At 41.8% G+C, this 27,396-nt stretch overlaps 1 protein-coding gene across 2 annotated transcripts in view; it reads left to right on the plus strand.

The window, feature by feature from the left end:
- The window catches only part of LOC109892537 (rab11 family-interacting protein 1), a 36,614-nt gene extending 9,486 nt beyond the window's left edge, over positions 1-27,128 (plus strand). The window contains exons 2-6 of one of the 2 annotated variants that reach the window (XM_031826415.1): positions 185-615; positions 743-2,618; positions 15,220-16,608; positions 17,679-17,793; positions 26,489-27,128. In XM_031826415.1, coding sequence (XP_031682275.1) covers positions 185-615; positions 743-2,618; positions 15,220-16,608; positions 17,679-17,793; positions 26,489-26,686 — 4,009 coding nt within the window. In that variant the 3' untranslated portion in view covers positions 26,687-27,128. The remainder of the gene's footprint in view (positions 1-184; positions 616-742; positions 2,619-15,219; positions 16,609-17,678; positions 17,794-26,488) is intronic. The other variant, XM_031826416.1, reaches the window with a different exon arrangement.
- Positions 27,129-27,396: the final 268 nt, after the last annotated feature.

Here is a 27,396-nt window from a genome sequence, read left to right on the forward strand (position 1 = left end):
TGAACCCCTGGAGGAGACGGCAGGCATCTGAAAAATAAATTATTATGTTTATTTTTTTCACTGTCTCACATTAATTTACACTTTTAGTTCTTGTGACATCTCTTGGAGAAGAACAGCATTTGTTTTATACCAGTTATATTCGGTTGAAGTGTTTTGATAAATACTACAGATTTTCTCTCGACAGATGGCATAAACTGCTGGACAAGACAGGCAAGCCAGACAAAGACCGGGGAGAGGTGCAGGTGGACATCCAGTTTATGAAGAATAACATGACAGCCAGCATGTTCGACCTCTCTGCTACAGAAAAGCCGCACTCCCGCCTGGGAAGGTTCAAGGACAAGGTGCGAGGCAAAAAGGAGGGTCTGTCGGACACTGCGTCTGCCGTGGTACCGTCCTTCACCCAGGTTCTGACGGACAGCGAGGGGGAGGGAGAGGGGGGTACAGACAAAGGAGAGAAAAAGAAGAAAAACAAGCTGAAGTCTCTGTTTTCTCCCAAGTCTAACCTGCAGCGTCACGGACTGTCTCAGTCTATGTCTGTCCTGGGCCCTCTGCCTGAGAAGAACTCCTCATTGAGTGGCAGCCGCTCCACAGGCCTCAATGTGGACTCCTCTGAAGGTGAGGATCATCATAGGCTGTCCATTCAGTAGATAATATAGCAGCATTATCTATTACAAAATGCTTATGTTATACAGTATGTCTTTGCAGATCTAACCTTTCCCCGTTTCTTTTTTCACATCCAAAGGTAAAAATAAATTCAAGTTTCAGACCCATAAGCGCACAGGCAGTTCTCTGTCCCTAGGGCGCTCTAAGATTCCTGCCCCGCTTGCAGAGCAGAGTAACCTGTGCATCAACGGCACTCACATGTACACAGAGGAGCCCCAGCCCCGGAGCGCCCGCACCGTCTCCAACTTTAGCCTGGCCAGCTCAGGCCATGGCTCCATGGACGACCTGCGCAAGGCCCAGGGTCGTAAGAGCTCCGGCACCTACATGGACTCCTTCAGGGCCCTGAAGCAGCCTTCAACCTGGGCAGTGGAGGAAGAGAGGGCTATGTTGGATGAGGAGAGGAAGAAAAAGGAAGAGCAGGAGAGGAAGAAGTTAGACGAGGAAGAGAGGATAAGGAAGGAGGAACAAGAGAAAAGCAGGATTACGGAGGAGGAGGGGGAAGAAATGAGGCTAGAAGAGGAACAGGAGGAGAGGAGTCTGAAGGTGGAGGGAGAGAACAGCATTTGGAAGGAAGACCAGGAAAAGTGGAGGTTAGAGGAGAAAAGGAGAGAAATGGAGGAACAAGAGAGGTGGGAAGAAGAGGAAAGAATTAGGAGAGAAGAACATGAAATAATGAGGGAGGATATACTGAGAAAGGAGGACGAGAGGAAAATGAGGGAGGTGGAGGAAAGATTGAAGAGGGAGAAAGATGAGAGGATTAAAGAGGAAGAAAGGATTAGGAGAGAACAGGAGGAGAGTATGCAAAGAGAGGAAGAGGAGAGGAAGATGAGGGAGGAGGAAGAAAGACTAAGGAGGGAACAGGAGGATATACTGAGAAAAATAAGGGAGGAGGAAAGGAGGGGTGAAGAAAGAATAAAGAGAGAGGCTGAAGAAAAAATGAAGAGGGAGGAAAACAGAGTGAAGGAGGAGGAGGAAGAAAGGAGGAGGTTTGAGGAGGAAGGAAGAATGAAGAGAGAGGATGATAGGCTGAAGGAGGAGGAAGAAGAAAAGAAGAGGAGGATTGAGGTGGAAGAAGAAATAATGAAGAGAGAGGCTGAAGAAAACATGAAGAGAGAAGAGGACAGAGTGAGGAGGAGGAGGAAGGAGGAGGAGGAAGAAAGGAGGAGGTTTGAGGAGGAAGAAGGAAGAATGAAGAGAGAGGCTGAAGAAGAAAGAATGAAGAGAGAGGAGGATAGGCTGAGGAAGGAGGAGGAGGAAAGGAGGAGGAGGATTGAGGAGGAAGAAAGAGTGAGGAAGACCGCAGAGGAAGATTGGCTGAGAGAGGAAATGGGGATAAAGAGGATGGAGGAGGACAAAATAATTAAGAGAGAAGAGGAGAATAGGCTGAGAAAGGAGGAAGAGCTGAGGAAGATTAGGGAAAAGGAAGAAAGGCTAAGGAGGGAGGAGGAGGAGGATGATATGCAGAGAAATGAAGAAGAGCAGAGGAAGATGAAGAATGAGGAGGAAAGGAGAATAGAGCAGGAGATGTTGAGAAAGGAAGAAGCAGAAAGAACGAGGCTTGAAGAAGAAAGGGAAGAGGATAGAAGAAGAGATGAGGAGCAGGGAAAACTGATGGAGGCGAAAGAGAGGTTTAGGGTAGATGAAGAAAATATGAAAAAAGAGGATTTGAGAGGACAGGAAGAAGAGATGACAGAGAAGGAGAAAAAGAGGAATGCACAGATGGAGAAAAAGCGAAGGCATGAGGAGGTGAGGGTAAAGTTGGACAAAGTTGAACAACCGATGAAGCAGAATAGAGAGGCAGAGGCCACCGTGTGCAATAATCCTTTTGAGGAAGTCTCTCCTACTACTTCATGTGATGACAACTCTTCAAATATCCTGTTTGAGGAGACCCCCACAACCTCTCCTACTGGTCCCATCAGCTGCCGAACAAATAAAGTATCAGCAGTCAAGCAGAGGTCAGTCCCACTCCCAAACCACACACACACACACACACACACACACGAACACACACACACTCTCACACTCTCACACATGCACACTCCATCACTGTCTCGGTTCCCCAGAATTGTGTTACCCCTTGGGTGTCATAAATTATGGATGCACTAGTTATTTAGCCTGCAAAAGCAGTAGGTGGTCTCCAAAAGCAACACACAAGTTTCTCTTGCTCTGTCTCCTCATCCACACACACCTACTAATGTCCCTGTCTCGTATCCTCACTGAACTCTCATTCAGACATCCTCTTTCATCTTCCAACAGAACTGTGTAAATTATGCTAACATTCTCTTTTCCTGTGCTGTCAGTGAAGGGTGGCACAAGTCTGATTAGAGTGGAAAACCTGCCAATTTGTCTGAGAATACTTTTATACAACCAGTTAATCAGGCCAGGCAACAAGCCTGATTTATGGATGTGGGACAGTCAGTAAAGCTGCTTGTAGAAACTCAGCAGGATGCAATTGGGAGGATTTTATTGGATCTGTACAGCTGTGGCACAAAATACAGATTTGAGCAGAAAACCTGTCGCTTTATCAAAGACTTTAGTGCAGGAAAGTGTTCTGTCTAATATATTAAGTCATTTAAAACGCTTGGTAAGAGTTAGATCTCAGTGTGTTGGTGTCGTGGGCATTTGGTGTGAAGGGAGTGTGTAAGCTAGATGTCATGGTATGTTTGTGTGGCGCATGACACTACTCCAACATGCACATCTCATTAAAGCACAATCCCCTAAAGCAAAGATGGGCAACTTTGATGGGGGTGGGGGCCACCAAAAAAATCTAAACTCATCATGAGGGGCTGCAGTTGTTCGCGGTTCTGCGTACCCACAAACATATCATTTTGTCATGGGGCGGAGAGGAAAATAAGCTGTTTTACAGCTACATTTCCTGCAATTCTAAACATTTTTCCATAGGGTGGAGAGATGTTTTCAATTTTCAAAATGATATCTGAGTGAAAGTGACAATCAATTGGGGCCCCCCAGCCAGTAATTCGACCATGATAATTAGATAGCCGGCTATTAAACTAACTGAGCAAGCAGTAAAACTGCTGATCCACAATCAAATTTCAAAATTGCACCTTATGTAGTCTACTATTCTAACTCGAAACAGTAAGTTGAGACCCCGACTAAGTTCCAAAAAATTAATAATTGGGAAATTGATCCCACGGTCTTCAAAAGGTGGGCCGCAGGCCACCAGTTGCCCATCCCTGCCCTAAAGTAATCTAATACCTTCATGAAAATTGCAGCGCTGTGGCTGTATTTACGCAGGCAGCCCAATTCTGATTTTTTTTTTCACTAATTGATCTTGATTTTGACCAATCAGATCACATCTGATATTTTTCTGAGCTGAAAAGATCTGATATGATTCTTCAAAAGACAAATTAGTGGAGTAAATATCAAAACTTGGCTGCTGTGTAAACACATCCCTTGTGTCTTCGTATTGGAAACCTTTGGCTAAACTGAGATTGTCTGCGCTTCCCATGAATCAATCGTACCTGGATATAAAGATTCTACAGGTGTCATATTAAAGGCGTTAGAGAGACATAAAGCATTAGGTGATTGCTCAAGTTTTTAACTAGGGCGTTGATATCGAATGACTCATGCGAATTAGTATCCTGATGAGGCTGGACCAAAGAAACCATCCAATTGGATGACATGACTCAGTATAGTCAAGGCTAGTCTGTTTGGTCATGTGAACAGGGACTGGTTCAGAGGCTACAAGCATAACCTTTTATATTGATAATTTACATTTGTTTTATTATTTAATCTACATGTATAACCTTTCTGTTCCCTAGTGTGTTTGTGTAACTAACCTAACCATTATAACTAACCTTCATGTCCCTCATAAAGAACTAATAAAATGAAATGGCATCCTTTCTCCCATTGTCTTGTCTGGTGAATTAGTCCCACCCTAGTAACAACTTTGTTAGGATGTAACACCCCCTCTGTAGTTTGTTGTCTACCTCTCTGCTAAATGTTTGTGTGTGGATTCCAACAAGACTTTTGTTTTTGATAAAAAGTAAAAAATAACACTTTCAATTTAATTCAACATTAGTTTATTTCATGACATTGCATTATTTAGTTTTAGAAACAAATCCTTTTTTCTTCTATACAGTACCAGTCAAAAGTTTGGACACCTACTCATTCCAGGGTTTTTCTTTATTTTTACTATTTTCTACATTGTAGAACAATAGTGAAGACATCAAAACTATGAAAGAACACATATGGAATCATGTAGTAACCAAAAAAGTATTAAACAAATCCAAATCTATTTGAGATTCTTCAAATAGCCACCCTTTGCCTTGATGACAGCTTTGCACACTCTTGGCATTCTCTCAACAAGCTTCATGAGGAATGCTTTTCCAACAGTCTTGAAGGAGTTCCCACATATGCTAAGCTCTGCTGCAGAGGATAAGTTTACCCAATTGGTGGACAGACTGTTTGTTCCCACACTCGGGACTCTCTATTGGTTACACAGACTTTTGGCATCCCATTCTATTCTAACCACCTCTTGCCGGCTTTGTATTCATGTTACCTAATGAAATGGCTGTGTAATATGATCTTGTTGCCATCTAATACACATTCAAATGTCATAAATCAACACTGCAGAGCTCTCCATGTCCTCTAACATGCCTTGATTGTATTACTGTTGATGATATCTGGAAATGTGCATGTACACCCTGGCCAATCTACTGTTGCTAGCCCCAATTTTGACTTGTGCTCTGATATGTTTCACTGATTTCTGCTCTCGTAAAAGCCTGACTTTTCTGCACGTTAACACTAGAAGCTTATTACCTAAAATGGACCAATTGAAGGTGGGGTTCACAGCTACAATCCAGATGTGTTGGTCATTACTGAGATGTGGTTAAGAAGTGTTTTGAATACTGATGTTAACCTTTCTGGTTATAACCTTTTTCTTCAAGACAGATCTTCCAGAGGTGGCGGAGTGGTAATCTTTACCAAGGATCACCTTCGGTTCTCGGTTGTCTCCACAAAGTCTGTCCCCAAACAATTTTATTTGCTGGTTTTAAGCATTACGCTTTCAAATAGCTCTTCGTTGACTGTTGCTGGGTGTTTATTGTCCTCAATCAGCACTGGACTGTACCCTACCTGCCATAAGCTCTCTCCTGGCCCCTTACACTAAGTCTGAATTTGTCCTGCTAGGTGACCTAAACTGGGTCATGCTTAAACCACCTGACCAAGTCCATAAAGCAATGGGACTCCTTAAATCTTTCTCAGATTATTACCAGTCCCACAAAGTATGACTCCAAAGGTCCAGAAAAGGCTACTCTCCTTGATGTTATCCTCACAAATAATCCTGATAGGTATCAGTCTGGTGTTTTCTATAATTACCTTATTGATCACTGTTTTACAGCCTGTGTTCGTAATGGCTGCTCAGTGAAACAACATGTCCTGATTTGTCATGGACACTTGCTAAAAAACTTTAATGAGCAAGCCTTCCTTCATGACCTGGCCTCTGTAAATTGGTACAGAATGAGCTTGATCCCCTCTGTCGAAGACAGATATAAAAATATATATTTTGGGATATTTCCAGTGATATTGTTGAAGGAAAAAGGAAACCACACACTGCTCTTGATAGTATTACTGATATTTAATAAGCTTACGCATCGGCCTCACGGCCATCGTCAGAGCTTTTGTGATTTTTTAAAAACATTTGCACCCTTGTGTAGACCTAGCCCCACCCACATCCGTTCCACACATCGAAGGGGGTTGGAGGCAAAGGAAAAACAAATAAGTGCTACCAAATATAACAATATGCGTTTCACAAATATTGCAAAAGTGTATAAACAAGATGTATTAAACACGGCTGTAAAACCACAATGAGGACATAGCAAGTTTTCATTAGTCATTGGGTACATGGTACGAAAAACATCAGAGTAATCTTAAATAGGCATATAATTCATGTTCAAATTCACAACATAACATACATAGGCATTTCATCATTAAGTCCTTTAGGAGATAATGTCTGGAGGGTGAAAATCCAAAAACATTCTCTTTTATTCAGAGTATCATCAATATCACCTCCCCTGTCTGGTATCTTAACTTTCTCTATGCCACAATCTAAAGGTAGAAATGTCATGCTTTAAGTCATTAAAATGTACTGCGACTGGATAATCCCTGTAGTTCCTCCTGATTGAACTTTTATGTTCACTAATTCTCGGTTTGAGAGAGCGGAGGTTTTACCGACATAGCAGAGCCCACATGGACATTTAATAATGTAAATAACATGGGTGGTGGAACATGTAATAATGTCATTTTATTTGGAACTGTTTTCCTGTGTGTGGGTGGCAGAAATATTCACACTTCATCATATTGTTGCACTGTGCGCATCTGCATTTATACAGTGCCTTGCGAAAGTATTCGGCCCCCTTGAACTTTGCGACCTTTTGCCACATTTTCAGGCTTCAAACATAAAGATTATAAAACTGTATTTTTTTGTGAAGAATCAACAACAAGTGGGACACAATCATGAAGTGGAACGACATTTATTGGATATTTCAAACTTTTTTAACAAATCAAAAACTGAAAAATTGGGCGTGCAAAATTATTCAGCCCCCTTAAGTTAATACTTTGTAGCGCCACCTTTTGCTGCGATTACAGCTGTAAGTCGCTTGGGGTATGTCTCTATCAGTTTTGCACATCGAGAGACTGACATTTTTTCCCATTCCTCCTTGCAAAACAGCTCGAGCTCAGTGAGGTTGGATGGAGAGCATTTGTGAACAGCAGTTTTCAGTTCTTTCCACAGATTCTCGATTGAATTCAGGTCTGGACTTTGACTTGGCCATTCTAACACCTGGATATGTTTATTTTTGAACCATTCCATTGTAGATTTTGCTTTATGTTTTGGATCATTGTCTTGTTGGAAGACAAATCTCCGTCCCAGTCTCAGGTCTTTTGCAGACTCCATCAGGTTTTCTTCCAGAATGGTCCTGTATTTGGCTCCATCCATCTTCCCATCAATTTTAACCATCTTCCCTGTCCCTGCTGAAGAAAAGCAGGCCCAAACCATGATGCTGCCACCACCATGTTTGACAGTGGGGATGGTGTGTTCAGGGTGATGAGCTGTGTTGCTTTTACGCCAAACATAACGTTTTGCATTGTTGCCAAAAAGTTCAATTTTGGTTTCATCTGACCAGAGCACCTTCTTCCACATGTTTGGTGTGTCTCCCAGGTGGCTTGTGGCAAACTTTAAACGACACTTTTTATGGTTATCTTTAAGAAATGGCTTTCTTCTTGCCACTCTTCCATAAAGGCCAGATTTGTGCAATATACAACTGATTGTTGTCCTATGGACAGAGTCTCTTACCTTAGCTGTAGATCTCTGCAGTTCATCCAGAGTGATCATGGGCCTCTTGGCTGCATCTCTGATCAGTCTTCTCCTTGTATCAGCTGAAAGTTTAGAGGGACGGCCAGGTCTTGGTAGATTTGCAGTGGTCTGATACTCCTTCCATTTCAATATTATCGCTTGCACAGTGCTCCTTGGGATGTTTAAAGCTTGGGAAATCTTTTTGTATCCAAATCCGGCTTTAAACTTCTTCACAACAGTATCTCGGACCTGCCTGGTGTGTTCCTTGTTCTTCATGATGCTCTCTGTGCTTTTAACGGACCTCTGAGACTATCACAGTGCAGGTGCATTTATACGGAGACTTGATTACACACAGGTGGATTGTATTTATCATCTAGTCATTTAGGTCAACATTGGATCATTCAGAGATCCTCACTGAACTTCTGGAGAGAGTTTGCTGCACTGAAAGTAAAGGGGCTGAATAATTTTGCACGCCCAATCTTTCAGTTTTTGATTTGTTAAAAAAGTTTGAAATATCCTATAAATGTCGTTCCACTTCATGATTGTGTCCCACTTGTTGTTGATTCTTCACAAAAAAATACAGTTTTATATCTTTATGTTTGAAGCCTGAAATGTGGCAAAAGGTCGCAAAGTTCAAGGGGGCCGAATACTTTCGCAAGGCACTGTAGCTACCATTTGTTAGAGGGCGTAAAAGAGCCTGGCTGATTTTCTTTTGTGGCTGGTAGTTGGCATGAACCAATTTATCGCGTAAATTGCGACCTCTCCTATACACAATAAGTGGTGGATTTTTAAATTCAGCCGGCAGAGCTGGGTCCGATGATAAAATATGCCAGTGTTTCTTGACCACACCTCCCACTTTTCGCGAATTCAAAGTATATGTAGTTGTGAACATTACGGAGTGTTCTTTAGCTTTAGCAGGTATTTTTTGTAACAGTTCATCTCGTGTTTTTCCCAATGCCAAATTAAGAGCTTCATCCACACATTGTGGCGAATAACCTCTTAAACCTAAAGCGCATCTCTGCTGCTTTTTCTAGATAATCCTCTGTGGAGTGGCATATATGGCACAGTCTGAAAAATTGGCTTCTTAGAAGTCCTCTTTTTAATGGCTCAGGATGGAAGCTGTCCCCCTGTAATAGTGTTTTTGTCCGTGTCTTTTCTATACAGAGTTGTAAACTAGGTTCCATTTTTGATTTCTCAATCCACATATCGAGGTAATGAACACGTTGAGTGTCATGTTCAATAGTGCTAAAAAACTTTAATGAGCAAGCCTTTCTTCATGACCTGGCCTATGTAAATTGGTACAGAATGAGTTTGATCTGTCGAAGACGCTTGGACCTCCTTTTTGGATATTTCCAGTGATATTGGTAAAAAATACACATCCATAAAGAAAATGAGAATTAAAAACAGGTTCAGCCCCTGGTTCAAAAATGATCTTCAGAGGTACTCCACCTCAAGAATTTCACTCTACAAGTAACACTAGACTCTATTGTTATGGTGGGAGATTTTAATACGGGTTTACATACCTCTATGGACAGTAAACAAAATCGCACTACAAACTGTCACCCTCGGGCACTTAAGGAAATCATGAATGTCATGGATATATTGAAATTAGTGGAGGTATGGAGGCTTAAATACCCTGACCTAGTAAAATATACATGGCGGAGGCTTAATCAAGCTAGTTGTCTTTATTACTTTGTATCATTCTCTCTGGCGCAAAAAGTTAGTGTTGACAAAGGAAACATAGTAACAAAGGAAATTGAAGGACTAACAGTACAGATACAATTGAAGTCGGAAGTTTGCATACACTTAATTAGTATTTAGTAGCATTGCCATTAAATTGTTTAACTTTGGTCAAACGTTTTGGGTAGCCTTCCACAAGCTTCCCACAATAAGTTGGGTGAATATTGGTCCATTCGTCCTGACAGAGCTGGTGTAACTGAGTCAGGTTTGTAGGCCTCCTTGCTCGCACACGCCTTTTCAGTTCTACCCACACATTTTCTATAGGATTGAGGTCAGGGCTTTGTGATGGCCACTTCAATACCTTGACTTTGTTGTCCTTAAGCCATTTTTCCACAACTTTGGAAGTATGCTTGGGGTCATTGTCCATTTTGGAAGACCCTTTTGCGATCAAGCTTTATCTTCCTGACTGATGTCTTGAGATGTTGCTTCAATATATTCACATAATTTTCCCACCTCATGATGCCATCTATTTTGTGACGTGCACTAGTCCCTCCTGCAGCAATTCACCCCCACAACATGATGCTGCCACCCCCATGCTTCACGGTTGGGATGGTGTTCTTCGGCTTGCGAGTCTCCCCCTTTTTCCTCCAAACGAGGATGGTCATTATGGCCAAACAGTTCTATTTTTGTTTCATCAGACAAGAGGACATTTCTCCAAAAAGTACGATCTTTGTCCACATGTGCAGTTGCAAACCGTAGTCTGGCTTTTTTATGGCGGTTTTGGAGCAGTGGCTTCCTCCTTGCTGAGCGGCCTTTAGGTTATATCGATATAGGACTCGTTTTACTGTGGATATAGATACCTTTGTAATCATTTCCTCCAGCATCTTCAAATGATCCTTTGCTGTTGTTCTGGGATTGATTTGCACTTTTCACACCAAAGTAGGTTCATCTCTAGGAGACAGAACGCGTCTCCTTCCTGAGCTGTATGATGGCTATGTGGTCCCATGGTTTTTATACTTGCGTACTATTGTTTGTACAGATGAACGTGGTACCTTCGGCCATTTGGAAATTGCTCCCAAGGATGAACCAGACGTATTACGAGGATAAAATATCAGGAATTGTGAAACTGAGTTTTAATGTATGTAAACTTCTGACTTCAACTGTATAAAATGCCTAGAATATTTAAATTTAGGAGAATCTCTTTTCTCTCTCTCTCTCTATATATATATATATATAATCTCTATCTCTCTCTCTCTAGAGAGAGAGAGCGAGAAAAGAGATTCTCCAAAATGTATATAATATATATATATATATATATATATATATATATATATATATATATATATATATATAAGTAACCCTAGGTGTAAAATAATAAATAATGGCTACATCTCAAAGTTTAAACTGTCATGAGTGTTAAAACAAGGTTGTCCACTATCGGCACATTTATTTATTATCGCCATCGAAATGTTAGCTGTTAAAATTAGATCCAACAATAATATTAAAGGATTAGACATCCAAGGCTTGAAATCAAAAGGTGCCTTTGTACGCTGATTCATGTTTTCTTTTAAAACCACAATTAGAATCCCTCCACAGACTCATAGAGGTTGTAGATACTTTTTCTAACTTCTGGATTAAAACCAAATTATGATAAGTGTTGGACCATGTATTGGATCACTAAAAAAAGCAACTTTTACATTACCACATAGTTTACTAATAAAATGGTCTGACGGGAATGTGGACATACTTTGTATACATATCCCAAAATAAATAAATGATCTGACTCCAATACATTTTTATGGAAAGTTAGCAAAAATAGATCAGATCTTGCTACTGTACCATGGAAAGGAAAATACCTGTCTATTTGTGGAAAAATCACCCTGATTTAACTCTTTAATCATATCACAGTTTACCTATTTGCTTATGTGTTTGCCTACGCGTAGTGACATGCTTTTAAAATTATATGAACACAAAATATTACATTTTATTTGGAATGACAAGCCAGACAATTTCAAAGGGCCTATTTATATAATGAATATGAATTCAGAGGGCAGAAATGATTAAAGCATTAAACCTCTCATTTAAAGGCATCAGTCATACAAAAATGGTTGTGTAGTAAATTAGTAGGACTGTCTCACCCCATGTTCAAGAAAGTCCTTTTCCCTTTATTCAGATTACAACTGGTAACTTTTGGTTATTTGAAAACCAAATAATCTCCAAAATATCCATATTTTTTAATACGAGCTTTAAAAAGTTGGTTGCAGTTTGTTTACTCCACCTGAAAAGACAGAACAAATTATACAACAAATATTGTGGTTAAAATCAAATATATTAATCGATAAAAAAATGTTTTGATACCTTTTAAAAAAAAAAAAAAAATTATCTTTGTAAATTATATCATACATATGACTGGTGGAGTTATATCACACATGCTCCTAACACAGACATGGAAATGTCTGCTCTATCCAAAATTACAACAGACTAATTGCAGCATTGCCACAAAAATGGAAGAGGCATGTGGAAGGCGGGAAAAGTAAGGAACTTGTCTGTCGGCTCTGCATTAAAAACCAAAAAATGGTTAAAGAAAATTGTGGTATGTATGCATGTATGTATGCATGCACTGCTCAAAAAAATTAAGGGAACACTTAAACAACACAATGTAACTCTAAGTCAATCACACTTCTGTGAAATCAAACTGTTCACTTAGGAAGCAACACTGATTGACAATAAATTTCACATGCTGTTGTGCAAATGGAATAGACAACAGGTGGAAATGATAGGCAATTAGCAAGACACCCCCAATAAAGGAGTGGTTCTGCAGGTGGTGACCACAGACCACTTCTCAGTTCCTATGCTTCCTGGCTGATGTTTTGGTCACCTTTTGAATGCTGGCGGTGCTTTCACTCTAGTGGTAGCATGAGACGGAGTCTACAACCCACACAAGTGGCTCAGGTAGTGCAGCTCATCCAGGATGGAACATCAATGCGAGCTGTGGCAAGAAGGTTTGCTGTGTCTGTCAGCGTAGTGGCCAGAGCATGGAGGCGCTACCAGGAGACAGGCCAGTACATCAGGAGACGTGGAGGAGGCCGTAGGAGGGCAACAACCCAGCAGCAGGACCGCTACTTCTGCCTTTGTGCAAGGAGGAGCAGGAGGAGCACTGCCAGAGCCCTGCAAAATGACCTCCAGTAGGCCACAAATGTGCATGTGTCTGCTCAAACGGTCAGAAACAGACTCCATGAGGGTGGTATGAGGGCCCGACATCCACAGGTATTTGCCAGAGAACACCAGGATTGGCAAATTCGCCACTGGCGCCCTGTGCTCTTCACAGATGAAAGCAGGTTCACACTGAGCACGTGTGACAGACGTGACAGTCTGGAGACGCCGTGGAGAACATTCTGCTGCCTGCAACATCCTCCAGCATGACCGGTTTAGCGGTGGGTCAGTCGAGGTGTGGGGTGGCATTTCTTTGGGGGGCCGCATAGCTCTCCATGTGCTTGCCAGAGGTAGCCTGACTGCCATTAGGTACCGAGATGAGCTCCACAGACCCCTTGTGAGACCATATGCTGGTGCGGTTGGCACTGGGTTCCTCCTAACTCCTAACTGTCCAGGAGTTGGCAGATGCTTTAGTCCAGGTCTGGGAGGAGATCCCTCAGGAGACCATCCAACCAGGAGCATGCCCAAGCGTTGTAGGGAGGTCATACAGGCACATGGAGGCCACACACACTACTGAGCCTCATTTTGACTTGTTTTAAGGACATTACATCAAAGTTGGATCAGCCTGTAGTGTAGTTTTCCACTTTTAATTTTGAGTGGGACTCCAAATCTAGACCTCCATGGGTTGATAAATTTGATTTTCATTGATAATTTTTGTGATTTTGTTGTCAGCACATTCAACTATGTAAAGAAAAAAGTATTTAATAAGAATATTTCATTCATTCAGATCTAGGATGTGTTATTTTAGTGTTCCCTTTATTTTCTTGAGCAGTATGTGTGTATATATATATATATATAATCAGTTTCATTTACAGACCAAGCAATTGACAGCTGTGCCATACAAATTGCAAAATAGTTGGGAAGAGATTTTCGATGAACCGATTCCATGGCACATGGTCTATGAATTGACACGGAAAACGACACCGGATTAAAAAATGTGATTTAAAAAAAAAAAAAAAAAAAAAAATGTTATACATAATTCTTGCAACCAATAGAATATTATTAATATGGGGGATACAATTTTCCCAGCTCTGCAGATTTTGCTGTGAAGAGGCAGAGTCATTAGATCATTTATTTTGGTACTGTCCATATGTAGCTCATTTTTGGTCACAGGCCCAGGAATGGCTAAAGTATTGCAACATTTACCTAGAACTAAAGCTGCAGAGAGCAATACTGGGTGATTTGATAAGTCATAGTCAATCGATCAATAATACAATTATTTTGTCAAAAAATTGTATCTTTAGTTTAAAATCTATAGAAGCTATGCGAGTAGAAAGGTTCAATACGTTTGTGAAGCATCACAGCACAGTTGAAAAATATATGGCAAATAGAAATCAAAACTGGATGGTGATCAGAGATAGATGGGAGGGGTTGAATGGAGCTGAAGGGTGGGACTAGTAACAACAAGATAACAAATGTAAAACATACAAGGTCTGTAAAATGTATATAGGTCTGTAAACCATTTACAATGAAAATCTGTGAAGACAGGGTCCTGAAAAAGGGATGTTTCTTTTTTTCTTTTTTTGCTGAGTTTACATGCATACACTTATTTCTAGAATGTACCTTTTATTATTCCCTGCAAACCCTACCACACCTCCACCAACTTGAGAAAACGAATAAACAATAACACGTAGGCTTCTATCTTCAGTTTATACATACTATAGACTTTTAACATGCACAATCTATTTTACAATAGTTATATTTTGTTTGTATTTAGTCCTGTATTTAGTCCTGTTCTTCCTCTATTTCTGATGTCCATCCAGTTTGATTTATATTTTTAACTGCTATTTGACAACATTTCTACTGGTTCCCATGCATGTTCCCTGTCATTTCCGTTATTTGAGCTGTTCTTGCCATAATATGATCTTGGTCTTTTTCCAAATAGGGCTATCTTCTGTATACCACCCCTACCTTGTCACAACAGAACTGATTGGCTCAAACGCATTAAGAAGGAAATAAATTCCAACATTTGTATTTTAGCAAGACACACCTGTTAATTGAAATGCATTCCAGGTGACTTATTCATGAAGCTGGTTGAGAGTATGTCAAGAGTGTGCAAAGCTGTCATCAACTTTTTTGGTTAATACATGATTCCGTATGTGTTATTTCACAGTTTTGATGTCTTCACTATTATTCTACAATGTAGAAAATAGTAAAAAATATAGAAAAACCCTTGAATGAGTAGGTGTGTCCAAACTTTTGACTGGTACTGTATATATTTTTTTTATGTGTGGTAGTTAGACATTGTCATCAGCCAAGTTCAAATGTGTGAAGGCAACCATCTTATACAGCTGTAAAGTGCAGATTTGTTTTCTCTTACTGCATCCTCCCTATCCCTCTTCTTCCAGACCCTCTTCATGTGTGAACCCTTCTCAGCCTAGTGTGTCTTCCAACCCCTTCTTGTCTCCTGAAATTGAGATTTCTATGGACTCCCCTATAGTCGATGGGGAAACCAGAGGCACCCAGGACCCGTCTACTGATCTAATGGAGAAGAAAGACCCTGCCCCTCTGCCCCTCAACCAGCGCTGGGCTCGTATGGACAACTGGCCTAGCAAGGGCAATGTTCAATCTGTCACAGTGAATCTTGCCCGAACAAAGCCAACAAAACAGCCACCTCCTCCAATACGCCAATCTTCCACGTCACTGGTGGGATGCGGGGATAACCAGGAGAGTGTTAGTGGTCAGGACCATTCCAGTATCAGGATGGTCAAGGGTCCTGCTCCAGATAGACCAAGCCAGGCTCCAAGCCAGACACAGAGGGACCAGAGTATGACTAGAGTGAACCTGGGACATAAGGACATAGGTGCCTCCATGTCCAAGGTCTCTCAACATGTAGTACAGATTATCACACCACTGAGATTTTCCTCCACAGCTACAACAGAACACACAAGTGGAGGCCAGAGCTCTACCCACCATGGGAACCAACCAGAACAAGAAATGCCATCTGCCACTAAGGGGTTGAGGGTGGCTAAACACAATAAAGGTCCAGCACCTTCTAGGCCCCAGTACCCTCCAGGGAAGACAATGCCAAAAGTTGATGTACTAGATAAGCAATTGAATACTGAGGAACATGACTCTTTGGTTGAGTTTGATCCAAATAATCCCTTTGCAGAAGACTGCAGAATGGAGAAGTCCTCTGGACATGGTGAAGAACAGAGACTAACTGGTGAATATCAGGAGAGCCTAGACTCTCCCAATCATCAGAGTTGTACCTCCATAGAAGCAAATCCAGGTTCAATGCAGAATAGTGTGGTTAGGGACTCAATGGAGCTTCCAACGACAGATGTTCTGCTAGCTGAGGATGGCTCCCGTCCCATCAAAAACTCATTAGCAGAGCTGGTCTGTGTTCCCTTGCTTCCATTGAAGAAAACATCCATCTCTAGAGAGGAGGATACTGGTAAACATAGTTCTGTAAAACCACAAAGCCCAGGGGCTTCCTCTTTGAGTAAGCTTTCCTCAAGTATCTCAGAAAAACTGCAGAATCGAGGTGTGGGTATGGCACTAACTTGTGTTACCATTGCCCAGCCCCCATGTGTACCCTCACCTGCCCCCTCCATCCTACCCCAACCCAAGCCCCTGAAGGGATCAGGGGGCAGGAGTAACTGTCCTCCCCAGACAAGCTCTCCCTCTGGCCAGAGGACCCTGCTTCAGGCTGGAGCTATGTCCTCCGTTGCAGAGCATTGCAGTGGAGAGGAGGCAGCAGGGAGAGGGGACAGACCTACCTCAAGCACACGCAGGTGAGAGAGAGAGCAGCCTTTTCCTGTAGTGTGTAGCAGCTTTGTGCTCTCTACGAAACCTCTCCTGTACTGTAGTTAGATTCACAACCTTTCCAATCGCTTTGGTGGATGCGTTGTTCGAGAACACTTCATGAATGTGACCCTTGTAAAATAATTGTACTCTCTTATAAAATGTTTAATTTTACTTTCCTGAATTGAATCAATGGAACTTCTGACCAAGTTGTTTTTGCAATACTTTCAAAAGTTGTACAGGACATCATAGCTAGTTCTACTTTTTAATAATGACTATATCAATCTGTAGTTATTATTAACATAGTTTAACGTAAAGCAACATGAACATAGCTCCCCAGAGAAATTACCACTATATTAAGTAATCAAAAGAGCACTTACTAATTACTGCAAGTGTAATTTTGCTCTGCAAGTTATTTAATTGCGATGTCATTCACACAATCCCCTCGGCACAGTATGAATCATGGCTATAGAAATGCCAGCCTTTGCAGCTTTCATTGCTTTTTGTCAAGTTATACTCCCTGTAGAATCTCAGACAAATCTCAGTGGCGCCTGTAAAATGCCATTGCTCAGAGTGTGTACACACTGTGGCTCCTCTGCAGTCTAACCTTATATGAGAGGGAAAGAAGAGATACGCTTGCCACTGTGTCACGTATGATGGGAATCAGTCAAGAGGGAAGAAGAACCCATGCTCGGCTTGCTTGTCATGTCTAACTCTGTCCGTTTTGTTTTGCATTGATTTAATTTATTTTTAAATCCCAGCCCCCATCCTCACAGGAGGCCTTTTGCCTCCTCTTGCCAGGCCATCATTGTAAATAAGAATTTGTTCTTAGTTGACTTGACTGGTTAAATACATTTTTGTTAATAAACTGATAAGGTCCACCTGATTGAACAAATTATTTCAAGCTGTTGGCAGCAATTACACTTGCTTTCTGAGAAAATGTCATTATCTGCATATCCCCCATATCCACCTGCTGCATCTCCTCAAATAACACAACACTTCAGGAAAGTTTGAGCTGCTCTCATTTTGACTGTCTCTGTCTCCGTCTATCTCTATTCAGGCCCCATCCAGTAAAGCCCTTGAGCTCCCTGGAAAACCAGCCAGCCTCCAACATCCAGGAGAGGCAGGCTGGCATATCTACAGGAATCCTCGGTGTCCTTCAAGAGAAGATAAAGGTACTAATGCAATATGCCATGAGGGCAATGGAAACAGTATTGAGTGAACTGATGCACACCAGCAGCAGATGAAACAGCTACCTACAGGTTCTCTCACCAATCACCTGTCAACGTAGATCTGCTTTAGGCAGGAGGTATGTGTACTAAATAATCAGACCTCATTGTGTCTACAGTCTATTTTGGGAAAGTGTGTGCATGTTAATATGCACATACAGTACATGCTTAGCCTTATGCCCTGTAATATGTACAGCTGGGGCTCTTCTTGATAATATTATCATAATAATCTTGTGCAATTAAGGTACCAGGATATCTTTGAAACCATTCCCCCAGGCACCTCATGAAAATGCACTCTGCTGCTGTTTCAATGTATCCAACCAGTTCCTTGATGCATGCACAGTTGGTTCTTATTAAAACCTCAGTGCAACATTCCCATACTTGCTGCGTGCACGCCGACACACACACACACACACACACACACACACACACACAGTCTCAACGAGCCCTCCCACCAAATGCTCACTGTAAACAATTCCCACAAACCTTTATCTTGACAGTGACTCACCTTAAACTCACTGTAAACACTGGCATTTGCCTATGGTGTTGGGATCTGAGAGATCAGAGCTCTGAATGAGTTCTCCCAAAGCAGTCAGAGCTCACACTTCACAAACTTCTCTCGGAGTCTCTGATTGATGATATGGGCACAATCAATTGAATGTATTTATAAAGCCCTTTTTAAAGTCAAATACAGAAACCCAGCCTAAAACCCCTAACGGTAAGCAATGCAGATGTAGAAGCACAGTGTCTAGGAAAAACTCCCTAGAAAGGCAGGACCCTAGGAAGTAACGTAGAGAGGAACCAGGCTCTGAGGGGTGGACAGTCCTCTTCTGGCTGTGCCGGGTGGAGATAGTACAGTACATGGCCTTTAAGGCCAGATTGTTCTTCAAGATGTTCAAACGTTCATAGATGACCAGCAGGGTCATTCAGAGGTCGAGACAGCAGGTGCGGTAGAGAGAGTAAAAATCAGCAGGTCTGGGACAAGATAGCACGTCCGGTGAACAGGTCAGAGTTCCATAGCCGCTGGCTGAACAGTTGAAACTGGAGCAGCAGCACGACCAGGACTGGGGACAGCCAGGAGTCATCAGGCCAGGTAGTCCTGAGGCATGGTCCTATGGCTCAGATCCTCTGGGAGGGGAGGGAGAGAGGATTAGAGGGAGGATACTTAAAATCTCACAGGACTCCAGATAAGACAGGGTAATTACACCAGATATAACAGACTGACGCTAGCCACCCGGCACACAGACTATTGGAGCATAGGTACTGGAGACTGAGACGGGGGCTCGGGGGACACTGGCCGCGTCCGACAATGTCCCCGGACAGAGCCAACCAGGCAGGATATAACCCCACCCACTTTGCCAAAGCACAGCCCCCACACCACTAGAGGGATATCAACAGACCACCAATTTACTACCCTGAGACAAGGCTGAGTATAGCCCACGAAGATCTCCTCCACTGCATGAGCCCGGGGGGATGCAAAACCAGACCGGAAGATCAAGCCTGTGACTCAACCTACTCAAGTGACGCACCCCTCCTAGGGACGGCATGGAAGAGTACTAGTAAGCTAGTGACTCAGCCCCCATAACAGGGTCAGAGGCAGATAATCCCAGTGGAGAGAGGGGAGTTTGCCAGGCAGAGACAGCAAGGGCTGTTGGTCGCTCCAGTGCCTTGCCATTCACCTTCGCACCCCTGGGCCAGACTACACTCAATCGTAGGACCTACTGGGTCTTCAGTAAAGACCTAAAGGTCGTGACTGAGTCTGTGTCTCTCACATGGATCGGCAGACCATTCCATAAAAATGCATCTCTACAGGACAAAGCCCTGCCTCCAACTGTTTGCTTGGAAATTCTAGGGACAATAATGAGGCCTTCGTCTTGAGACCGTAGCGTACGTGTAGGTATGTACGGAAGGACTAAATCGGAGAGATGAGTTGGAGCAAGCCCATGTAATGCTTTGTAGGTAAAACCTTGAAATCAGCCCTAGCCTTAACAGGAAGCCAGTGTAGAGAGGCTAGCAATGGAGTAATATGATCAAATATTTTGGTTCTAGTCAAGATTCTAGCAGCTGTGTTTAGTACTAACTGAAGTTCATTTAGTGCTTTATGCAGGTAGCCAGAGAGTAGAGCATTGCAGTAGTCTAATCTAGAAGTATAAAAAGCATGGATGAGCTTTTCTGTATCATCTTTGGACAAAAAAATGTAAGATTTTGTTACAATGTTACAAAGATGGAACAAAGCTGTCCTTGATATATTCTTGATAGGTTTGTCAAAAGACATCAGGGTCCAGAGTAAATCAAATCAAATATATTTATATAGCCCTTCTTACATCAGCTGATGCCACAAAGTGCTGTACAGAAACCCAGCCTAAAACCCCAAACAGCAAGCAATGCAAGTGTAGAAGCACGGTGGCTAGGAAAAACTCCCTAGAAAGGCCAAAACCTAGGAAGAAACCTAGAGAGGAACCAGGCTATGAGGGGTGGCCAGTCCTCTTCTGGCTGTGCCTTGGTCCTTCACAGTTTTATTTGAGACGACTGTACAACCATCAATATTAATTGTCAGATTCAACACCAGATCCCTTTGTTTCTTGGACCCAGAACTAGCATCTCTGTTTTGCCCGAGCTTAAAAGTAGAACATTTGCAGCCATCCACTTCCTTATGTCTGAAACACAGGCTTCCAGGGTATGCAATTTTGGGGTATCAACATGTTTTATCGAAATGTACAGCTGTCTTCCGTGAAAGTTTACATTTTGTTTCCGAATGACATCACCAAGAGTTTGAATATATAGTGAAAACAATAGTGATCCTGAAACGGAACCTTGAGGAACACCAACACTTAGTTGATTTGTCAGAGGACAACCACCCACAGAGATGAACTGATATCTTTCCGACAGGTATGATCTAAAACAGCCAAGAACTTGTCTGTGTAGACCAATTTGGGTTTCCAATCTCTCCATAAGAATGTGGTGATCGATGGTGTCAAAAGCAGCACTAAGGTCTAGGACCACGAGGACAGATGCAGAGCCTTGGTCTGATGCCATTAAAAGGTAATTTACCACCTTCACAAGAGCAGTCTCTGCTATGATGGGGTCTAAAACCAGAATGAAGAGTTTTGTATACATTATTTGTCTTCGGGAAAGCAGTGAGTTGCAACGGCTTTAACAGAAAAAATAGAGGAATGGGAGAATCGATATAAAGTACCAGTAAAAGTTTAACACATCTACTCATTCAAGGGTTATTCTTTGTTTTACTATTTTCTACATTGTAGAATAATAGTAAAGACAACGCAATGAAGTAACACACATCGAATCATGTCGTAACCAAAAACGTGTTAAACAAATCAAAATATATTTTAGATTGTTCAAAGTAGCCACCCTTTGCCTTGATGACAGCTTTGCACACTCTTGGCATTCTCTCATCCAGCTTCACCTGGAATGCTTTTCCAACATTCTTGAAGGAGTTTATCCATATTTTGAGAACTTGTTGGCTGCTTTTCCTTAATTCTGCTATCCAACTCATTCCAAACCATCTCAATTGGGTTGAGTTTGGGGAATTGTGTAGGCCAGGTTATCTGATGCATCACTCTCCTTCTTGGTCAAATTGCCCTTACACAGCCTGGAGGTGTGTTGGGTCATTGTCCTGTTGAAAATCAAATGACAGACCCACTAATCGCAGACCAGATGGGATGGTGTATCGCTGCAGAATGCTGTGCTAGCCATGCTTGTTAAGTGTGCCTTGAATTCAAAATAAATCACATAGTGTCACCAGCAAAGCACCATTACACCACCTCTTCCGTGCTTCACGGTGGGAACCACACATATGGAGATCATCCGTTCACCTACTCTGCGTCTCACAAAGGAACGGTGGTTGGAACCAAAACTCTCAAATTTGGACTCTTCAGTCTGAAGGATAGATTTCCGGTAGTCTAATGTCCATTGCTTGTGTTTCTTGGCCCAAGCAAGTCTCTTCTTATTATTGGTGTCGTTTAGTAGTGGTTTCTCTGCAGCAATTCGACCATGAAGGCCTGATTCACACAGTCTCTTCTGAACAGTTGGTATTGAGATGTGTGTTACTTGAACTCTGAAGCATTTATTTGGGCTGCAATTTCTGAGTCTGTTAACTCTAATGAACTCATCCTCTGCAGCAGAGGTAACTCTGGGTCTTCCTTTCCTGTGGCAGTCCTCATGAGAGCCAGTTTCAGCATAGCGCTTGATGTTTTTTGGTGTCTGACCATGTCTTAAAGTACTCATGGACTGTTGTTTTTTCTTAGCTTCTTTTATCTGTTCTTGCCAAAATGTGGACTTGCTCTTTTACCAAATAGGGCTATCTTCTTTATACTACCCCTACCTTTTCACAACACAACTGATTGGCTCAAACGCATTAAGAAAAATAAATTCCAACATTTGTATTTTAACAAGACACACCTGTTAATTGAAATGCACTCCAGGTGACTTATTCATGAAGCTGGTTGAGAGAATGCCAAGAGTGTGCAAAGCTGTCATCAAGGTAAAAGGTGGCTACTTTGAAGAATTTTAAATCTCAAATATATTTTTGTTTAACACTTTTTGGTTACTACATGATTCCATATGTTATTTCATAGTTTTTATGTCTTCACTATTATTCTACAATGTAGAAAATAGTAAAAATGAGTTGGTGTGTCCAAACTTTTGACTGGTACTGTATGCCAATAGATTTCTGTACATTTTCCTGGTCAAGGTTGGGCTTTTTCAAGAGTGTGGTACATATCCGGTGGATAGAGAGCCATTTATTATGTTCAACATAGGAAGGCCAAACACAGGAAGTAGCTCTTTTCAGTAGTTTAGTTGGAATAGGGTCCAGTATGAAGCTTGAAGGTTTAGAGGCCTATTTCCATTAATGTGTCAAGAGATACAGGATAAAAAATTGGTCCTGGCAGTTCTGTGCAGTCTCAGGACAACTGAGTTTTGGAAAATTTGCAGATTCAAAGAGGAGTCCGTAATTAGCTTTTTATGATCATGATCTTTTCATCAAAGAAGTTCATGAATTCATCACTACTGAAGTGAAAGCCACCCTCTCTTGGAAAGTGCTGCTTTTTTGTTAGATTTGTGACAGTATCAAAAATAAATAAATGTTATTTTGTTCTTATTCTCCTCAATTAGGTTGGAAAAATAGGATGATCGAGCAGCAGTGGGGGCTCTTCGATATTGCACGGTACTGTCTTTCCAAGCTAGTCGGAAGCTTGCTTCAGGGCTCGGGTATTTTCTGTATACCAGTCAGCAAATATCTTGTGACAAATGTTTTTTTGTTTTTAGGGGTACGACTGCATCTAGGGTATGACGCACTGTTAAATTTCGATCCTCAGTTAGGTGGTTAACCAATGTTTGTACTCTTACGTCCTTGAGTAGGTGGAGGGGCATCTAGGAATATTTATGTTGTCCGAGAATTTATAGCACGGCTTTTGATGATCCTTGGATCGGGTCTGAGCAGCTGATTTGTTGCGATTGCAAACGTAATAAGATGGTGGTCCGATTAGTCCAGGATTATGAGGAAAAACATTTAGATCCACAATATTTATCTCATGGGACAAAACTAGATCCAGGGTATGACTGTGGCAATGAGAAGGTCCGGAGACATGTTGGACAAAACCCATGATGTTGGCTCCTAAAGCCTTTTGGAGCAGGTCTGTGGACTTTTCCATGTAAATATTAAAGTCACCAAAAATATGTATATTATCTGCCATGACTACAAGGTCTAATTTAGGAACTCAGTGAGGAATGCTGTATATGGCCCAGGAAACAGTAGCTATAAAAAGTGATTGAGTAGGGTGCATAGATTTCATGACTTGAAGCTCAAAAGACAAACGCAGTCTTTTTTTGTTTTGTAAATTGAAATATGCTGTCGTAAATGTTAGCAACACCTCTGCCTTTGCGGGATGCGCGGGGGATATGGGCACTAGTGTAACCAGGGGCAGAGGCCTCATTTAACACAGTAAATTCATCAGGCTCGAGCCTGTTTCAGTCAGGTCAATCACATTAAGATTATGATCAGTGATTAATTGACTATGACTGCCTTGGAAGTGAGGGATCTAACATTAAGTAGCCCTATTTTGAGATGTGAGATATCACAATCATCTTTCAATAATGACAGGAATGGAGGAAGTCTTCATTCCAGTTAGATTGCTAACGCATACACCGCCATGTTTAGTTTTGCTCAACCTAGATCGAGGCACAGACACGGTCTCAAGGGGATAGCTGAGCTGACTACACTGACTGCTAGTGGCAGACTCCACTAAGCTAGCATGCTGGCTAGCAGGGTGCAGGCCAGGCAGCAGGCCAGCTCATTGTGCCACTAGAGGACTTAGAGTCCTGTCTATGTTGATAGATGACACCCCCAGCTTGGATGGAGTCCATCACTCCTCAGCAGGTCAGGCTTGGTCCTGTTTGTGGGTGAGTCTCAGAAAGAGGGCCAATTATCTACAAATTCTATCTTTTGGGAGGGGCAGAAAACAGTTTTCAACCAGCGATTGAGTTGTGAGACTCTGCTGTAGAGCTCATCACTCCCCCTAACTGGGAGGGGGCCAGAGACAATTACTTGATGCCGACACATCTTTCTAGCTAATTTACACGCTGAAGCTATGTTGCGCTTGGTGACCTGACTGTTTCATCCTAACAATGGTGGTGCTGACATGGATAGCAATATCCCTATACCAGTAGAAGCTGGTGACTTGAACAATTGTGTTTAAAAATCATAAGACTATTTTAACCTAAAGCATTTAATAAAGACATTTATAGTACAATATTATGGGAATGAGAGGGCTACTTACACCGTGTGGGAAAGGGATCACAGCAGTGATTGAATGAGGGTATGAGGCATGAGTTGAGGTGTTCAGATGCTTGACCAGTGCAGGATGGGATTTGACTGGGAAGACAAAAAAACAATAACACAACACACTACACATTTTGACAAAATAGCCAATAATTAGTTAGTCTAAGCAAGGAGTAAAATCATTGATATGTGATTGTGTATGTGATTGACTTTACATACAGGAATGAGATCATTTATAGGGGTACTTACCTATCACTTTTCATTCTTAATCTCTATCCAACAATGTCACCAAGTTCTCAACACATAGAACCCCCATAATGCTCTGTGGCACAATCCCAATACAACTCAATAGTTCATTCTCTAATCCTAATTCTATGATTGGATGGATAGCATGTCAGTTCATACTGCAAAAGCTTTGATTGGTTGGAGGACTTCCTCTGGAAGTGGTCATAATTACCATGTATGTCTATGGAAGGGGGTGAGGCCTACGAGCCTCCTAGGTTTTGTATTGAAGTCAATGTAGCCAGAGGAGGATGGAAGCTAGCCGTCCTCCGGCTGCACCATGGTGCTACCTCAGACAGTGCTGTTGAAGTTACTGTAGACCTTCATTGCAAAAAACGTGTTATTTAACCAATTATTTGGTGACATGAATATATTTAATATAGTTTTATCTAATAATAATAACTTTTAATGTTTCACCTTTTTTATTAAATTTCACTGATGGTGGTCCTGCCCTATACTCTACGCTCTACAGTTTTAGCCTTGCCCAGTACCCTCTTCAGATTAGCCTTTATGTCGGTAGCCCTGCCCACTGCTAAACAGTGTATGATCGCTGGATGATTCTTTTTAAGTCGAATGTTGGGGGTAATGTAGTCGCCAATGGCTCAGACCCCGTAACAGGTGGAGAGACCTGAGAAGGCTCGGCCTCTGACTCTGACTCTGACTCGTTGCTTAATGGGGAGAAACAGTTGAACGTTTCTTTCAGTTGAATGAGCGACACAGGTTGAGTGTGCCAACAGAATTTCTTTCCAGAAGCCTCGAGAGAATTGTCCTGCTGCAAGGACTGTGTGGGGGGGATTTATACTACTATCTGTACTTACTGGTGGCGCAGACACTGTTTCATCCCTTCCTACATTTAAATTGCCCTTGCCTAACGATTGCATCTGAAGTTGGGCTTGTAACACGGCTATCCTCACAATAAGGAGAAAGTTGTCTTGTATATTAAGAGTACAGCGACTGCAATTAGAAGGCATAGTGTTAATGTTACTACTTAGCTTTTTCAGCTGGTGGAGGTCCTGTAGAACCATGTCCAGATAAAGCGTCCGGGGTGAAAAAGTTGAATGAAAAAAGTTGAGTGAGGAAGAAACATAGACATTGGTAAATGTGTTAAATGCTGATTTTGATTAACTGTTAATAAATGTAAAAACAGGTAGCCAAGTAGCAACAGACAGCACAGCAACACGGAGACAAGTTCAGAAGTAACACTTGCAATTCCTCCAATCAGGAGTGAGAGAGAATCATGTGTGGGACGTCATAGGCTCCATGACCCCTTAGAAATGAGATCTGGTTGACATTGCACCCAAGCATGCCATCCATTACAAGTGTCTGAAAGCTATAACTTTTTTGTGCATCGAATCCTTTCTGCTTATGTAAAGAAACAAAATACAGGAGCCTTAGTTGGGTGCTTAAAGTTTAGCAATATTTTTGAAGGTGCTCTTTGTAGGGGTTCATGCACTGACTAAACATTCCTTAATGGATAATGCATGGCATATCTTTGGAGAATTCTATGGAAACATAAATGGCACTGACTCATACCACCTCAATTCCCCTCTTTCCTTCTAGGTCAAAGACACAGGGGTCAAAGGTCAGTACTCCCAGCTGACCCAGGAGGAGCTGATCTCCCTGGTGGTGATGCAGCAGGACCAGCTCTCCAAGAGGGACAACAAGATCAAGGAGCTGGAGCAGTACATTGACAACCTGCTGGTGCGCATCATTGAGGAGCAACCCAGTATCCTGATGTCCATGAACTCACTCAAATGAGACGTCTAGAAATATATATTTCTCCGTCCTGTTCCTAATCATTCAGAGCAAGGCTTCCTAGATGTTTATCTCCCTCAATGCCTATGTGTTAGGCTGTTTGAAGAATTCCTGCTTGCCTCCCAAAGAACGTTTCATTCACCGATGTATAACATACCAAGCACTGGCTTTGTCTATTCCTACTGAACAGATGCACTTTTGATTGTTCATTAACATTTTGAATGTTGTCTAGGGTGCAAGCCTCTATGGTGTGTGTATTAAGACCGTATAAGAACATGAACCAAATCCACACAGGCCTGTTGGGAGGTTCTGTACATTTTTGGCAGTTGATTTGTCTTTCTAATAACGTTTTGATGTGCTTGTAAGGAGGAGTGTGATATGAAGGCAACAACACTGAAGAAGGAATTGAATAGTAAAAAATGAATAAAAAAAGAAAGCAACAGAACAGTGACACATTGAGTTTGTATATTCCGTAACACTATGCAGACAGACAGGTATAATAGGGGTCATACCGGTACATGCTTATGACAAGTATTATCATTAATTACAATCCCATTATAATGAGCTATATCTGTCGGTAAAGGGTTACTTCGTATTATTGGTTGTCTGTGAACTAACAAAAATTATGTGGATATTATTCCCTGTTACTGAATAACTTATACGTGTTGTACATATTGAGATGTCATTTTCTTATATTAACTTTATGTTAAAGC

The sequence above is a fragment of the Oncorhynchus kisutch genome, linkage group LG6 (assembly GCF_002021735.2).
Source record: "Oncorhynchus kisutch isolate 150728-3 linkage group LG6, Okis_V2, whole genome shotgun sequence".
In the NCBI taxonomy this organism is placed as follows: domain Eukaryota; kingdom Metazoa; phylum Chordata; class Actinopteri; order Salmoniformes; family Salmonidae; genus Oncorhynchus; species Oncorhynchus kisutch.